The sequence below is a fragment of the Gorilla gorilla genome, chromosome 23, assembly GCF_029281585.2.
Source record: "Gorilla gorilla gorilla isolate KB3781 chromosome 23, NHGRI_mGorGor1-v2.1_pri, whole genome shotgun sequence".
NCBI lineage: Eukaryota > Metazoa > Chordata > Mammalia > Primates > Hominidae > Gorilla > Gorilla gorilla.
Window position 1 is genome coordinate 48,135,575 of NC_086018.1, and position 18,244 is coordinate 48,153,818.

The 18,244-nt window shown below is 46.2% G+C and overlaps 1 protein-coding gene across 3 annotated transcripts in view; it reads left to right on the forward strand.

The window, feature by feature from the left end:
* Positions 1-4,432: 4,432 nt before the first annotated feature.
* The window catches only part of MOV10L1 (Mov10 like RNA helicase 1), a 70,726-nt gene continuing 56,914 nt past the window's right edge, over positions 4,433-18,244 (forward strand). For 2 of the 3 annotated variants that reach the window (XM_019018781.2, XM_019018782.2), the window contains exons 1-3: positions 4,433-4,612; positions 6,439-6,623; positions 13,845-14,004. In XM_019018781.2, coding sequence (XP_018874326.1) covers positions 4,516-4,612; positions 6,439-6,623; positions 13,845-14,004 — 442 coding nt within the window. In that variant the 5' untranslated portion in view covers positions 4,433-4,515. Of the gene's footprint in view, positions 4,613-4,699; positions 4,825-6,438; positions 6,624-13,844; positions 14,005-18,244 lie in introns of those variants that run through there. The other variant, XM_063704582.1, reaches the window with a different exon arrangement.

Here is an 18,244-nt window from a genome sequence, read left to right on the forward strand (position 1 = left end):
GGTTAATTTTGTGCCAGCCACCACAGCCAATCTTCTGTTGTCTTCATTTCAATCAAGCAAGGATGAGAAATAATTTTCAAAAACTATAATCTATGAAGTCAAGAACTCATTTTAGTGGATTGAGAAACCTCCCAAACTTCACTATCTTTTAAAGCGATAAACGGGATTAGTGGGAATGGGTCCAACTGGATCGAATCCTCCTGTGTTTCTTTTTGTTTGGAAAAAAATGTTAATCGGATTTCAACATTTTTTTCTTTCAAAAGTTGTTCTCCACTTAGAAATACAAACAAGCTGCCCTGAACCAGAGGTTGCAGAGCAAATCCCTCAGCTTCCCAGATCATAAGTCATCACTTGAGAAATGCTCCCAAGTTTCTGTTGGCAACACTAGTTTCTAGAACAGGCCCTGTTCTTTCATACAATCTTCCAACAAATTCTTGCTCCTAAAATGCCCTTCGTCCCTCTGCCTGCTGACGTCCCATCATCATTCAACATTCAACAAACATTTATGGGGTGGACAAAGAAGTGACGTCCTTCCTATAGGCTGTTTACATTCATTGGGGGCACAGGAGTGCACAGGATAAACAAATTAGTGTGTTACACAGTGATATGGTTTGGCTGTGTCCCCACTCAAATCTCATCTTGAATTGTAATTCCCATAACTCCTACGTGGGCCCGGTGGGAGGTAATTGAATCATGGGGGTGGTTACCCCCACACTGCTGTTCTCCTGACAATGAGTGAGTTCTCATGAGATCTGATGGTCTTTTATAAGGGGCTTTCCCCGCTTTTGCTCAAGACTTCTCCTTCCTGCCGCCTTGTGAAGAAGGACATGTTTGCTTCCCCTTCCACCATGATTGTAAGTTTCCTGAGGCCTCCTCAGCCCTGTGGAACTGTGAGTCAATTAAACCTCTTTCCTTCATAAGGACTTGACTCTAAAATTACCCAGTCTTGGGTATGTCCTTATAGCAGCGTGAGAACAGACTAATGCATCCAGTGACACACATGATTTCCTCTATGAGGGAAAAGAAGTCAGGGGAGAGAAATGAGGGGCTGCTGTTTGCAGGGGCCAGGGCAGGCCTCAGTGAGAAGGAGGCAGGGAGGGGAGGCTGGCAGAGTTGAAGCAAAGGCCACAGGTGGGGGAGGGCAGGCGAGGACCACGTAAGGGGGATACAGGTAGGACAGCCAGGTGCCAGCACCTGTGGGTATGGAGACGACTCTGCTTCAACTCTGAGACAGACCTGCTGGAGGGGTCTGGGCAGAGCAGCATCCGGTCACTCAGTGGGTGGAGAGCAGGCTGGGGGGTGGGAGGAGCAGGTGCTGCCTGGCACTGAGGTGGCAGTGGGCAAGTGGTGAGGAGGGACTGGGCTCTGAACAGGGTTTGAAGAGCGGACGCAATCTGCTGTCAGGGCGATGTTGCTGAGTTCTGTCTGAGCAGTGAGGACAGAGATGAGAAGACCAGGATGGAGCAGGTGTGGAGCGAGGATCTGGAGTTCCATTCTGGACATGATGAGGCTGAGATGTCTGTGGGCATCTGCCGGGTCTACTGAGTCCAGAATCCCAGGGAGTGGCCCGAGCTGGGGAGCTGAGGGGCAGCCCTGCAGGCACAGCACCCGCTGCAAGCCGCCCTGGCAGGGAGCCCATGAGCCACCAGCCCTCATGCAGCTCGCTCTTGTTTCCAAGCTAATCTCCCACCAACCACTAGGTCCCTGGGACCCTGCTGGCTCCTGTGTGTGTTCCAGCACCCAGCCCAAGACACAGGCTTAGCGGGGATTTGAAATGCTAGGGAGTGCGCCACTCTCTCCCCTCCCACAGGAAGAACTATCGGTACACTCTGCATCCATGGACAGGCAAGGTCCAGGCTGTCATCAGACTGACAGATCTGACCTAGGAAAATAAAGCTATGTCAATCAAAAATAAGTCAGGGCTGGGCGCGGTGGCTCACGCCTGTAATCCCAGCACTTGGGAGGCCAAGGCGAGTGGATCACCTGTGGTCGGAAGTTCGAGACCAGCCTGACCAACATGGTAAAACCCTGTCGCTACTAAAAATACAAAAAAAAAAAAAAAAAAAAATTAGCTGCGCACGGTGGTGGGTGCCTGTAATCCCAGCTAGTCGGGAGACTGAGGCAGGAGAATTGCTTGAACCCAGAAGGTGGAGGTTGCAGTAAGCCGAGATCGCGCCACTGCATTCCACCTAGGCAACAGAGCAAGACACAGTCTCAAAATAAATAAATAAATAAATAAATAAATAAATAAATAAATAAATCGGACCCTCCCCCCAACCAGCAATAGCAGAATACACATTGTTTACAACGCCCCGTGGGGCATTTATGAAAGGAGACCCCATGAAAGGGGAAAGCCTCAATCAATATTAGACACTGAAGTCATCCAGGTGTTCCTCTCTGACCATGAACAAACTATTAGAAATCAATAACAGTAAATTGCCTAGAAAATCCTCCAATATTTAGCAATTAAACAACATATCTCTAAAAAATATTCCATGGGTCAAAGAAAAAATCACAAGGGAAATTAGAAACTGAATGAAAATAAAAATACAAGTCAAATTTTGTAGGATGCAGCTAATCAGAGCTTAAAGAGAAACCTGTAGTCCTTTTAAATGCTTATATTTAAAGTAGAAGAAAGTTGCAAAAGTAATCATCTAATTGTCTACCTTAAGAATCTAAAAAAAAAAGCACAAATTAAACCAAAAAGGTGGGAGTTAAGAAATAATAAAGAACAGAGACTGGGCATGGTGACTCATGCCTGGAATCCCAGCACTTTGGGAGGCCGAGGCGGGCAGATCACCTGAGATCAGGAGTTTGAGACCAGCCTGGTCAACATGCCAAAATCCTGTCTCTACTAAAAATACAAAAAAAAAAAAAAAAAAAAAAAAAAAAGCCAGCGTGGTGGTGCACGCCTGTAATCCCAGCTGCTCTGGAGGCTGAGGCAGGAGAATCACTTGAACCCGGGAGGTGGAGGCTACAGTGAGCTAAGATCATGCCACTGCATTCCAGCCTGGGCGACGGAGCAGGACTCCATCTCAAAAAAAAAAAAGAAATAATAAAAAAAAGAAACCACTGGAATAGTAAAGATATATATATATATATAGTTTTTGTTTTTGTTTTGAGGCAGAGTCTTGCTCTGTCTCCCAGGCTGGAGTGTAGTGGTGTGATCTCAGCTCACTGCGACCTCCACCTCCTGGGTTCAAGTGATTCTTCTGCTTCAGCCTCCCAAGTAGTTGGGATTACAGGCATGCGCCACCATGCCTGGCTAATTTTTTTTGTATTTTTTTGTAGAGACAGGATTTTGGCAGGTTGACCAGGCTGGTCTCGAACTCCTGACCTCAAGTGATCTGCTCACCTTGGCCTCGCAAAGTGTAACGCTATTTTTAAAATAGAGAAAAATCAATGAAATCAAGGGATGATTTTTTTAAAAACTCAATAAAATTGATAAATATAGACTGATCAAGGAAAATGAGAGGGATGAGATAAATTACCTATGTCAAGAATGAAAGATGGCTCATCATTATGGACCATACAGACGTTAAAAGGATAATAAGGAAATATGCTGAACAACTTCATGCCAATAATCTGACATCTAATAATTGGATGAAATGGACAAATTCCTTAAAAGAATTACCAAAGTTTATTCAATATTACCTTGATAACTTGAATAGCCCTCTAGCTGATGCAGAAGTGAATTTCTCATTAAAAACCTTCCCACAAAGAAAACTCGAAGCCCAAATGGGTTCCCCAGCGAATACTACCACAATTTTTAGGGAATAAGTTACACCATCCTACTCCCAGGTCACTGCAGGCCCAGCTTAAACCGACCCCAAACCAGACAGACACAGAAAACGGGAGGTCAGCCACAGAGCAATCTGCTTCACCAGCACCGTCCCCAACCTTGGACAAAGCGTTACCAAGCTGAGCCGGGCAATACACCAAAAGGATAACGAATCGTGACCAAGTGAGTTTTCCAAGGAGAGCCAAACAATGTAATTCCCTATAGGCTGAAATAAAAAGCTACAGGATCATTTGAATACATGCAGAAAAGCGTTGCAGAAAATTTCGCATCCACTCATAAGAACTCTTGGAAAAACAGGAATAGAGGGAACTTCCTCAACTTGATAAAGAACACCAACAAAAAACGACTCCTAACATTACTCTGGGTGGTGAAAGCGCACTTTTCCCTAATGTGTGGGCGGCAAGAAGGCGGACCCGCTCGAAGCTCCGCCCACCCACGCGAGGCCCCGCCCGCCCGCTCGAAGCCCCGCCCACCAGGCGGTCACACCGCCTTGCGCGCTCGGCATGACGTCACTCCCACCAGGCACCTCGCCTTGTCAGGAGCTGCCAGGCGCCAACCGCCGACCTCTGACCGCTACGGGTCCCGGCTCGCGCAACGACCCCAAGGCGCATGCCCAGGCGCGGCGACCCCATTGGTGGCGGGCGGCGGGAGCGGCGCGGGCGCGTGCGGGCGGCGGCAGCGGCGGTGACGGCGGCCTAGGCCGGGCGAGGGCCATGCTGAGCCTCGCAGCCAAGCTGGTGGCCTTCTTCTGGAGGACGGCGGACACCCCTAGGGAGGAAGCCGGGCGGCTGGAGCCCGAGCTCGCGGAAGGTGGCTCGCGGGAGGCGGCCGGGAGGCGGGTCCCGGGCCCTCGCGTGTCGGCCACGAGGGAGCCGCGCGCATAGGTCTTTGAGTGCAGTGCGGGCCGGCAGGCAACGCTGGGCCCGGCCTTTCCTCATCTCCGCTGGCGGGGATCCCCGTTCACCTCAGGAGGCTTCCGACCCCACGGCACCCCGCCGCTCTGGGCGCCCGTCCTCTGTGAGGTCTCTCCGGTGACACCAGCCCCTCTTCCCGCCCTCACTTTGTGTGTTTACCCCGAGCAGCTGCCAAGTCGTCTCTCCACGTCGTTCCTCCCTGTCCGCAGCGTCATTGGCGGTTGTGTGTCTAGAAAGCCCCGAAAAACGCGGCCCCGCAGACTGGGCCTGTCCTTTCAGAACGCGCTGCGCCAAGGCGCGCCATTTCCTTGTCTGGTTTTCGAGCCCATCTTTCTAAAGCCCGGGATGCGCCTGGATTCCCTCACCGTTCCTTTCTCCTGAGGTGTTTGTGTGTGTGTGTGTGTGTGTGTGTGTGACGGAGTTTCGCTCTTGTTGCCCAGGCTGGAGTGCAGTGGCGCAGTCTTGGCTCACCACAACCTCCGCCTTCTGGGTTCAAGTGATTCTCCTGCCTCAGCCCCCCGAGTAGCTGGGATTATAGGCACCCGCCACCACGCCCGGCTAATTTTTGTATTTTTAGTCGAGAGGGGGTCTCGCCATGTTGGTCAGGCTGGTCTCGAACTCCTGATCTCAGGTGACCCACCCACCTTGGCCTCCCAAAGTGCTGGGATTACAGGCTTGAGCCACCACGCCCGACCTCTCCCGAGGTTCTGATGGCTTCTCCCGATGTTTCCTTATATGGGAATGGAATCCACAGTAGTGGGTCCCTGATTGCCTTCTGTGAGAAAAGACAGGAACAGGCTTCAGGAGGGGAGCTTCCTGCTGCAGGCAGCGTGTTCAGGGCCTCTGGATCCACGAGGGCCGATGCCCGGGGGGCCGGCTGTGTTACCTGGAGCACTTGCTCCGTGGATCTTTTCGGTAGAACACGCGCTCAGCGGTAGCTGGAGCTCCACCTCTTGGCAGCACTCAGATCCCATGCCTGTACTGTAACCGTCGCCCCAGGTTCCTCCCGTGGCTGGGAAGCTGCAGTAAAGGCGCGTTCAGGACTCAGGACCGTGGCTGCAGCAGTGGCCAGACGGCTGAGGGCGTGTGCTGCTCCTGGGCCAGACTTGTCTGCCCAGCCCCGAGCCTTTTCCAGCACCATGTTTGTTGAGATTCTCCAGTCTTCTGAGGCTGCTGCTGCTGGTAATAAAAGAAGATAATCGATAGTACTAATAAAACCGTGCATGCTAATGACTCCCAGATGCTGATATAAGTGGCCATTTACATAGCACTTAACTCGTGTCAGCCACTCAGAGGTCCATACATGCACGTGTGTTCTGCCACTTAACCCTTCAGCAGCTCTCTTGGGTAGTGACGATTAGTCTCCATCTTACAGATGGCAACAGGCCCAGAGTAGTTAAGGACCTAGTCCAGGGTTACACCAATGGCAGTAGAAGAGCTAGGAGTCAACCCCATGCAGTCTGTTGTGGAGTCAGGGCTGTCACCTCCACAACCACTACCTGTGCCCTTCAGAGGAAACTGGGCTGTCTGCCTCCAAACCCCACGTTCCAGACACAGCACTCTCTGATGGGATTCTCTCTGTCTCAAGTCAGCCCGTTCAGAGTCAGTACCTCCGAACTGCAAAAAAAGGAGGCTTTTGCACTCTGCCTTTCTCTGGTGGGGTTCACTGTAGCGTGCGCTTGCTTTTATGGCCGAGATAACTTCTTTGTTTATCTACCTCAGGTGACACTAAGCTGAAAACTGTACGGGGTGTCGTGACAAGGTACTGCAGCGATTATGGCATGATTGATGATTTGATCTACTTCTCCAGTGATGCTGTGACTAGCAGAGTGCTTCTGAATGTTGGACAGGAAGTGATTGCAGTTGTGGAAGAAGATAAAGTGTCCAATGGACTGAAAGCAATCAGGGTAAGGTTTGAGTTCATTTGGGAACAGTTTTTCTTCGCCACGGGACTTTGTGTTGTTTTCCTTGTGTTTAATCTATCAGACATGACCCGGCCAAGGGAGAAAGAGTGGAATGTACCTTCAAGGGGATGCTTTTGCTCTTTATGATTTATGTTTTAAAAAATAGACTGGGTACAGTGGCTCACGCCTGTAATCCCAGCACTTTGGAAGGCTGAGACAGGCAGATCACTTGAGCTCAGGAGTTAAGAGACCAGCCTGGGCAGCGTGGTGAAACCTGGTGTCTACAAAAAAAAAACCCCACAAAAGTTAGCCTGGTGTCATGGCACATACCTGTAGTCCCAGCTACATGGGAGGCTGAGGCGGGAGGATCGCTTGAGCCCAGAAGGTCAAGGCTGCAATGAATTATGATTGCACTACCACACTCCAGCCTGGATGACAGAGCAAGACCCTGTCTCGATAAATAAACAAACAGCAGTCTTTGTAAATCATTCAAACAACATAGACATGTATACTTTAGAAAGTAAAGTTTGCCTATGAATTTATGCTGTGGAGAACATAGCAATTATATACCCATTATTTTCTTGCTTTTTCAACAATTTAATGGTTATCACCAAAGTAACATCAATAATATACAAATTTATACTCTTAGGAGCAGAATGAGAGACTGCACTTAATTTGCACTTAAGCCTTAAGTATGGTAACTTTTCTTTTTGTTTTTCTTTTTGTTTTTGTTTTTTTCTGAGACGGAGTCTCTGTCGCCCAGGCTGGAGTGCAGTGACGCAATCTCAGCTCACTGCAAGCTCCGCCTCCTGGGTTCACACCATTCTCCTGCCTCAGCCTCCTGAGTAGCTGGGACTACAGGCACCCACCACCACACCCAGTTAATTTTTTTGTATTTTTAGTAGAGACGGGGTTTCACCGTGTTAGCCAGGATGGTCTCGATCTCCTGACCTCGTGATCTGCCCACCTCAGCCTCCCAAAGTGCTAGCATTACAGGAGTGAGCCACCGCGCCCGGCCTCATGTTTTTTCTATGAATTATTTTTGTGTCCTTTGTCCACATTTTTGTTGAGTTCAGCTGTTTCTTTTGTTAAAGCTTATATATTAGGGAAATCAGAGCTTTTTAAGGAAAATTATTATATGAAAGTGTTAGGAATATTTTCCCCAGGATCATCTTTGACTGTGTTTTATAGTTTCATTTTTTGTAGTTAAGTGTGCCTCTTTTCCATGTAGATTTGGATGCTGTAAGAAGCCTTAGGGAGGCTTATTCCACTTCTTATTCCTAATATTCAAATTTTACTCTGAAAATTGTTTATTGACAATTAGAATTTTTTTTTTTTAATTTTTGAGACAGAGCTTTGCACTGTCGCCCAGGCTGGAGTATAGTAGTGCGATTATAGTTCATTGCAGCCTGGAACTCCTGAGCTCAAGCGATTCTTCCACCTCAGCCTCCTGAGTAACTGGGACCACAGGTGTACACCATCATACCTGACTAATTTTTAAAATTTTTTTGTGGAAATGGCGTCTCACTGTGTTGCGTAGGCTGATCTGAAACTCCTGGCCTCGAGTGGTCCTTCCACCTCGGCCTCCCAAAGTGTTGGGATTACAGGCATGAGCCACTATGCCTGGCCTGTTTGTTGATATTTAAATATTTGACCTGCCTGGAAGTTATTTGGGTGCACAGACTGAGAGAAGGAACCAGACATTGCTTTCCTAATGGCTAGCCAGTCATCTGAGTAGCTCACTTTTTCCCTGCTGATTTGGAAAATTCCTTAATCATGTATCAGAATCCCACCTGCATGTGATGTGGTCCTGGTGCTTGTAAGGGGGCCCCATGGCATGGTTACTGTGATAGGTGGTGAGCAGGTTTCCCTTCCTTGCTCTTGTTAGCATATGGTATTTTTCTGGCTCTTCACATGTTCTGGATGAGTTTGGAATCTTGTTTCTCCCCCTCTTCCCAGATTTGCTTTGGATGGCACTGAGTTTATGGATTTCATTTAGAATAATTGATATTTGGGTCATATGGAGTCTTTTCCATATGTCTGTCCATTTATTTAAGCCTTCCTTTGTATTCTTTTTATAGTTCAATAGTTTTCTTCTTTTAGGTCCTGTAAATTTCTTATTAAATTTATTTTCAGGAGTTTTTATGTGTTCTATTAACATCATTTTCCATTGTATTTTCAAATTAATCTTTTTCTTCCTGTATGGGAAAGCTTTCGATTTTTTTTTTTTTTTTTTTTTGAGACGGAGTCTCGCTCTGTCACCCAGGCTGGAGTGCAGTGGCGTGATCTTGGCTCACTGCAAGCTCCATATTCTGGGTTCACACCGTTCTCCTGCCTCAGCCTCCAGAGTAGCTGGGACTACAGGCGCCTGCCACCACGCCCAGCTAATTTTTTGTATTTTTAGTAGAGATGGGGTTTCACTGTGTTAGCCAGGATGGTCTCGATCTCCTGACCTTGTGATCCGCCACCTCGGCCTCCCAAAGTGCCGGGATTACAGGCATGAGCCACCACGCCCAGCGATTTTTAAATGTAATTTGGAATCTGGCAAACGTATTGAGCTATTAACTACTTTTTAAAAATACTTGAGATGTACTTTATTATACTATTATAGTTAGTACCATCTAATGCTTAGTATCATCTTTCTCAAATTAAAAAAAAGCATACCCAATAAAATAATTCAGTCTAGAATTCCATCATTCTATATGGTAGCCACCACTCATGTGCAGCAGTTTCGATTTATTAAAACTAAATGCAACTTACAGCCAGGCGCGGTGGCATAAACCTGGAGTCCCAGCACTCGGGAGGCTGAGGCGGGAGTTCGAGACCAGCCTGGGCACATAGAGACCCTGTCTCTTAAAAATAAATAAAAGTGTTTCCTCAGTTTCCCTGGCCACATTTCAAGTGCTAACTGAAGCCTAGTGACTACCAAATTGGGCAGCACACATAGAGAACATTTCTGTCAGCTCTGGCTTAGAGACTGTGAATGCAAAGTAGAAGAGCCTCCCTCCACGTTCCCCACCTGCACTTTCATGCTGCAGACCTGATGCTCTTCTGGGTTTCTGTTTCTGCCTTATCTGGTAGATAGTTGAGTCACTTAAACAATATGCTTGTATCTTTTATTAATTCACCAATGTTAGTATTTATGGATTTCCATCATCAGAGATGTACAACTGGCTCATTCACACTACCCTCTTTTCTTCTCCCAATTATTTAATTATATTTTTTCCTCCAAAGATTTCCTTTTGAACTTGAAATTATACGATAGTCCTCATGTTTTTGTGTGTATTTAAAGGAGTACTCTGGGTTCAGAATCTTTGAAAGGGGATCTGGAACCCAGAACCTGTGGAGATGATGTTTACCTCGTTCTCTGAGCTGTGATCGTATACTCACATGCGGCCTTCCAAAGCAGGTTCTCATACCAAATTCCCATTGATTTTAAGATACACCATTAATTTGATAATGAAAATTTAAAATGGAAACGTAGGTTGTGAGACTCATTCTGATCTCAGAAATGTGACAATGTGGAAAAACTGGCCCCTGGGTGTCCAGCAAATCCCAGCCCTCTTGGTGGTCAGCTGCCCTTCACTTGTTCCAATCTTGTAAGGAATGCAGGACCTTTTTTGTTACGGTGAAGAGGGTTCATCTCTACTCACAATCTTGCTTTTATAAATTAGTAATGGATTTTTCAAGTACTTTTCAGTATCTTCCAAATGATCCCATAGTTTCTGTCCCTTTGCTATTAATATGGTGGAAAATACAGTTTCGGTGTTGTGAGCCTTTCTCACTTGATGGGAATGATCCCCATTTGGTATAAACCTGAATGTACTTCTGGATTTATTTTTTATTTAGATATTTTTCTTGTGGTAAAATATGCGTAATATACCATTTTAACCATATTGAAATGTACGGTTCAGTGGCATTAAGCACGTTCACATTGTTGCGCAGCCATCACCACAATCTGTCTTCAGAACTTTTTCAGCATCCCAGTAGACACTCTGTACCCATTAAACAGTTATTCAGTGTTCTACTTTATGTCTCTATGAATTTGCCCATTCTAAATACCTCATATAAGTGGAATCATGTGTCTGGCTATTTGACTTCTGTTTTCAAGATTTGCCCATGTAGCATGTATCAACAGTTAATTCCTTTTTTGTGGCTGAATATTCCATTGTGTGAATAAATCACATTTTGTTTCTCCATTCATCTGTTGATGGACACTTGGGTTGTTTCTACTTTTTGGTTGTTGTGAATTGTGCTGCCATGAACAAGTCTGTCTGAGTCCTTGTTCAGTTCTTTTGGGGCTACGCCTAGGAAGAGAATTGCTGGGCTGTATGGTAAGTCTAGGTTTAACTTTGTGAGGAACCAGATGTTTTCCACAGCAGCTGCACCGTTATATGTTCCCACCAACAGTGCATGAGGCTGCCACTTTTTCTGTATCCTTGCCAACACTTGCTATTTTCTTTTTCTTTTGACAATAGCTATTCCTCGTAGTTGTGAGGTAGTATCTCACTGTGGTTTTGATTTGCATTTCCCTAATGATTTGTGAGGGCATCCTTTCGTGTGCTTATTGGCCATCTATATATCTTCTTTGGAGAAATGTCTACTCAAATCCTTTGCCCGTTTTGAAATTAGGTTGTTTTCTTGTAGTAGGAATTCTTTATATATTCTGGATATTAATCTCTCATCACATACGTGATTTGCAAATACTTTCTCTAATTTTATCAATTGTCTTTTCACTTTCTTCATGGTATCCTTTGATGCACAGATGTTTTAAATTTTGGTGGAAGTCTAATTTGTCTCTTTTATTGCATGTACTTCTGATGTCACACTCAAGATACCATTGACTAATCCAAGATTATGAAGATTTTTTTCTACCAAGAGTTTTATAGTTTTTGCTTTTAAATTAAAGTCTTTGATTCATTAAAAAAAAATTTTTGAGACAGGATCTCACTTTGTTGCCCAGGCTGGAGTGCAGCAGCACAGTCACAGCTCACTGCAGCCTCAACCTCCCAGGCTGAAGTGATCCTTCCACCTTAGCCACCTGAGCAGCTGGGACTACAGGTGTGTGCCGCCTCACCCAATTTTTGTCTTTTTTGTAGAGATGGGGCCTCCCTATGTTGCCCAGGCTGGTCTCGAACTCCCGGGCTCAAGTGATCCGCCCATCCCACGCCTTCCCAAATGCTGAGATTATAGGGGTAAGCCACCACGCCTGGCCTCTTTAATCCATTTTGAGTTAGTTTTTGTGTTTGGTGTAAAACGAGAGTCTAACTTTATTATTTTGCCCATGGTTATTTTCCCAGCACTATTTTTTTTTTGAGACTGCACAATTGCAGTTTATTGAATGGTCCTTGTCAAAAATCAATTGACTGCACATGCAAGGGTTTATTTCTGGGCTCTCTTTACTATTCCATTGGTTTATATTTCTGTCCTTACACTGGTGCCACACTAGTTTGATGACTGTAACTTTGTAGGAAGTTTTGAAATCAGGAGGTATGAAACCTTCAATTTTGTTACTCCTTTTCAAGACCATTTTGCCTATTCATGGTCCCTTGAGATTCCATTAGAATTTTAGATGAGTTTTTCTATTTATATAAAAATAGACCCATAGGACTTTGATAGGGATTGCGTTGAATTTGTTGGGTTTTTTTGTTGTTTGTTTGAGACAGAGTCTTGCTCTGTCACCCAGGATGGAGTGCAATGATGTGATATTGACTCATTGCAACCTCCGCCTCCCTGGTTCAAGCAATTCTCATGCCTCAGCCTCCCAAGTAGCTGGGACTGCAGGTGCTTGCCACTACACCCAGCTAATTTTTTTTGTATTTTTAGTAGAGATGGGGTTTCACCATGTTGACCAGGCTGGTCTTGAACTGCTGACCTCAAGTGATCCACCTGCTTCAACCTCCCAAAGTGCTGGAATTACAGGCGTGAGCTACCACACCCAACCTGAATTTGTGTAATAGATCACTTTGGGTAGTATTGTCATCTTAATAATTAAGTCTAAGATTGTCATCTTAATAATAATTAAGTATTAAGATTAACATCTTAATAATCACTTATAATCACTTTGAGTAGTATTGTCATCTTAATAATTAAGTCTTAAGATTGTCATTTTAATAATACTAGGCTTTCCAATTCATGAACATGGTTGTCTTGCTGTTTATTGAGGTATTTAATTCATTCATTAGTGTCATTTTACATGTCTTCCATCTCCTTAGTTAGGTTACTAAGTGTTCTGAGGAATTAACCTATTAACCTAACAGTGCTGTTATAAATGGAATTGTTTTCCCTTTCTTTGGATCATTTTTCTTGATTTCCTTTTTGGATTTTTCATTGCAAATGTATGGAAATCCGATTTTTGTATGTTGACTTTGTGTCCTGTGCGGATTCATTTATTAGCTCTAACCATTTTTTGTTTCATTTACGTGTGTGGAATCTTTAGAGTTTTCCACAGATGAGATCCTACCATCTGTGAATAAAGATAATTGAAATTTGAAAGTCTTGAAGTAAGCATGGGCATCCTTGCCTGGTTCCTGATCTTAGGGGAAAGCTTTCGGCGTTTCACCATTGAGTGTGGTGTTTGTTGTGAGTTTTTTGTTTATGGCTTTTCTCGTGTTGAAGAGATTTCCTGCGATTCCTAGTTTATTGAGTGTTTGCATCATAAAAAGTGTTGATTTTGTCAAATGCTTTTTGTGCATCAGTTGAGATCATCGTGATTTTTTCCCTCATCTTATCAATGTAATATGTTGACTGATTTTCATATGTTGAAACACTTTTGCATTCCGGGATAAACCCCACTTAGTCATGGGGTATAATCCTTTTAATATGCTGCTGCATTTGGTTTGATAATATTTCATTGAGGATTTTTGCATCAGTGTTCATAAGGGATTGCTGTAGACTCAATGTTGGTGTCCCCCAAAATACGTATGTTGAAATCCTGACCCCAGTGCAATCTTATTAGGAGGCTTTGGTGGGTGACTGGGTCACAAGGGCAGAGCCCTTATGAAACATACCCCAGAGAACCCCTTTGCCCTTTCTGCCATATGAGGACACAGCAGGAAGACATCGACGGTATACCAGGAAGAAGGCCCTCACCAGACCCGGAATCTGCCAGGGCCTTGATCTTGGACTTGCAGCCCTAATGGTCTCAGACAGGCATGCCAGCCTGTAGTTTGCTTTTCTTGTAGTTCTTGTATTATGGTTTAGAGCGGTGTGTTTGTTTTACAGGTAGAAGCTGTCTCTGATAAGTGGGAAGACGACAGCAGAAACCGTGGGAGTCCCTCAGACTGCAGCCCCCGAGTGTTGATTGGCTGTGTGACTTCCCTGGTGGAGGGCGCAGGCCGTATCAGTCAGACCACCTACTTCTCTCTGGAGAGTGTGTGTGAAGGTATGCTCAGGGGTCTATGTTCCACGTTGAAAATTAGGTTTTGTCTTTTAAAGAATTGTTATGGACCAGGCACGGTGGCTCATGCCTATAATCCCAGCACTTTGTCAGGCTGAGACAGGAGGATTGCTTGAGCCCAGGAGTTGGAGGCTGCAGTGAGCTATGATCCAGCCACTACACTCCAGCCTGGGTGACAGAACACAACCCTGTCTCTAGATTTGTGATGGCTACACACATCATTGAAAGGATCAGGTTTGGGCATGCTTTGTTTGTTGAGAGAGTTTCGGGATTAGAGTAGCTTCTCCAGGTGCTGGCTTCACACAGAGGCTCTTGGATATTGAGTGGACTTTGGGAGAGGGCACCAGGTCACTGTTTTGTTTTGTTTTTTTTGTTTTTGTTTTTGTTTTTCGAGATGGAGTCTCACTCTGTTGCCCAGGCTGGAGTGCAGTGGTATGATCTCAGCTCACTGCAACCTCTGCTTCCTGGGTTTGATTGATTCTCCTGCCTCAGCCTCCTGAGTAGCTGGGATTACAGGTGTGCACCACCATGCCCAGCTAATTTTTTGTATTTTTAGTAAAGATGGGGTTTCATCAGGTTGGCCGGGCTGGTCTCGAACTCTTGACCTTAGGTGATCCACCTGCCTCGGCCTCCCCAAAGTGCTGGGATTACAGGCATGAGCCACCACACCCAGCCAGGTCACTGTTTAAACTTGTGCTTTTATGTGTTTTGTGTTCATTTGTTAAATGCAGTCAGTAATTTCTGGGTAGTTGTTGCTTCCATATAATTATAGTGTTATGATCTAAGTTAGTGTTACAGGCATGCTGAGGTACTGTTTAAAGTACTTTAGATGTTTTAAAATAGGGCTTGGGGATGACATAGTACGTTTCCTAAAGTATATATCCTTTTTCTTTCTTTCTTTCTTTTTTTTTTTTTTTTTTGAGATGGAGTCTCACCCTGTCGCCCAGGCTGGAGTGCAGTGGCACGATCTCAGCTTACTGCAACCACCACCTCCTGGGTTCAGGCGATTCTCCTGCCTCAGCCTCCTGAGACTACAGGTGCCCACCACCACAGCAGGCTAACTTTTTGTATCTTTAGTAGAGACAGGGTTTCACCATGTTGGCCAGTCTGGTCTTGAACTCCTGACCTCGTGATCTGCCCGCCTTGGCCTCCCAAAGTGCCGGGATTACAGGCGTGAGCCACCGCTCCCGGCTTTATATATCCATTTTTTATTGCATTTGTTTTTGGCTGATCAAAGGATTTGTTTTTATACCTAAAGAAAGAATATGTGGATGTCATTGACTGAGCTGAACTCAGCAGCGGTTTACTCTACTCCTGCTGCCTATGGTGGTGAAGACGGAGCTGGACTCCATACTCAGGTCTGTTTCTTCTTTCCCAGGAGAAACAGACCTGTGCATACATTGTGGTAGGGCAGGAATTGGAAAAGCTGCCCGGGGAAGTGGCTTCTGAGCTGAAGTCCATTTGCACAGCCCACAGCACTGCCTGTTGGAAGATGAATAGAAGTTTTCTGCTTTAAGCTGGGGGGTGGGAGGTCTGGGGGAGGGGGGAGCTCTGCCCACCAGGAAGCTGCTGTCTTACTCTTTTTCACCTTGATTTCTATGTGTATGTGTGTTTTTATTTTAGTTTTGAGACGGAATCTTCCTCTGTTTCCCAGGCTGGAGTGCAGTAGCACAATCTTGGCTTACTTCAAGCTCCGCCTTCCAGGTTCATGCCATTCTCCTGCCTCAGCCTCCTGAATAGCTGGGACTACAGGTGCCCGCCACCACACCTGGCTAATTTTTTGTATTTTTAGTAGAGACGGGGTTTCAATGTGTTAGCCAGGATGGTCTCGATCTCCTGACCTTGTGATCCGCCCGCCTCGGCCTCCCAAAGTGCTGGGATTACAGGCATGAGCCACTGCGCCTGACCTTTTGTGGGTTTTGTTTGTTTTTTTTTTTCTTTGTTTGAGACAGAGTTTCGCTCTTGTTGCCCAGGCTCGAGTGCAGTGGCCTGATCTTCGCTCACTGTAACCTCCACCTCCTGGATTCAAGCAATTCTCTTGCCTCAGCTTCCCGAGTAGCTGGGACTACAGCTGTGCGCCACCACACCTGGCTAATTTTTGTATTTTTAGTAGACAGGGGGTTTCGCCATGTTGGTCAGGCTGGTCTCGAACTCTTGACCTCAGGTGATTCACCCACCTCGGCCTCCCAAAGCGCTGGGATTATAGGCATGAACCACCGTGCCCAGCCTTGACCTTGGTTGTTAACCCTGGGATCCCCAAGATGAAATTGATAGGTGTCTATTGGGATTTTAGAATCTCTGTGCTGCCAGAGAAACACTCAGTTCTGGGGAAAGGCGCCTATAATCATGGAGGCCCCTCAACCCTGCTAACAGGAAGCCCCTCTCAGGCGTGTCGCCAGGAAATGGCTCAAGAGGAAGAAAACCAGAAATGTTTGGTGTTGCGGATGTTGATGGGGCAGAGAAGAGAAAGTGTCCCCTGAGTAATAAAGATGGGCAGGGATCCGGAGCCCAGGCCAAGGGATTTCCCGGTATAAAAAACTTCAAGTGAGGCAAAGTCAGGTCCTCTTGAGGCTGAGAGAGTCACACTCAGACATGTCAGAATTGCTGTGAACACAATCACAAAACCTAAGGACCACAGCAAAAGAACTTTTTTGAAAGAGAAAATACAATGTGCAAAAAGGCTGATACAGAGTATCTAATGAGATCAGCAAACTGGTCAAGCACCGTCTCCTTCAAAGCTCCTCCCCACAGGATGGTCATACCACGTAGCTGAAAGCAGACATAGCTGTACCTGAGCAAAAGGTGCGGCTGTGTCCTCATAAAACTTTATTTATAACTTCTGACCTAAAGGTGGCAAAAGGAAGAATTATGCTAAATTTTTCATTTGCTTGTGGGAGAGTCAGAAGATGCTGTTTCCTTCTTGACGTTAATTCAACAAATTATTAGAATGCTTGCTCTGCTAGACACTGCTTCAGAGAATTCGCATTTTGAGAGAGAGAACAGACAGTGAGCAAGTGAACAAAGAAAATAATTAGCATCAGGCCTGGCACAGTGGCTCACACCTGTCATCCCAGCACTTTGGGAAGCTGAGGCGGGCGGACCACCTGAGGTTGGGAGTTGGAGACCAGCCTGACCAACATGGAGAAACCCCATCTCTACTAAAAATACAAAATTAGCTGGGTGTGGTGGTGCATGCCTGTAATCCCAGCTACTCTGGAGGCTGAGGCAGGAGAATCGCTTGAACCTGGGAGGCGGAGGTTGCGGTGAGCCAAGATCACACCACTGCACTCCAGCCTGGGCGACAGAGCAAAACTCCTTCTCAAAAAAAAAAAAGAAAAAGTAATTAACATCTTCTGCTCTGCAGCAACCGTCCAGGGTCGTGTCAGAGGACTAGAGTGGGTGGTTTGGACTTCCTTCCTGCGTGTAGCCTTGAGGCTAGGGCAGAGCTGAGCGGGTCACAGGTGTGGCGGGAGGAGGGTCCAGGTAATGCCAGCCGGCCTGGGTCAGGTTCTGTCCTAAACACAACCCTCTGAGGTTACCTAGGTGAGGTCTGACACACGAGGGCAGCAGAGGGGAACACGTGGTTGTAGCGTGGGAGGGAGCAAATGTGGACAGCGTGCTGGGGCACGTGACTGGAGGAAGAGACCGTGCTTGTGCATGTTTGAACAGCACTGTCCCCCAGCCCTGGCTTGCTCCTGAGGTTTGTAGACAACACATGTGAGATGGGAATTCTTAACATCAGTGGTGGGGCTCAGGTTGTTTTATATACGAATGTCTGGTAAACCCTCTGCCATTTGGATGAAGGCAGCTAAAATTGAATTGGACATTTAGCTGAAGCACAGTTTCTCATTCTCAGCGCTCCAACATCTAGGCTGAAGCACTCTCTGTGGTGGGGCTTGTCTTGGGCACTGGAGGCTGTTTAGCTGCGTCCTACCCTGGCCATGTTATGACAACCTAGAGCATGTCCAGATGCCATCAAATGGCCCCTGAGGACAGAATGGCCCCCAGGTAGGATCCACTGGCCTGAAGGTGGGGTCTGAGCTGCGAGCATGTGGTGGCTCTGTCCCAGCCCTCTTCATTCCCGGTTGAGCACTGAGTAGTCTATGGTGAGATCGAGGTTTCACAGGTTCTTATTGTAGTCCGTGTGGCTGCAGCACCCAGCTGGGTCACACATCAGGTGATTTCATTATTTTCAAGTTATACCAGTTTGTGCATCCACTTAGAG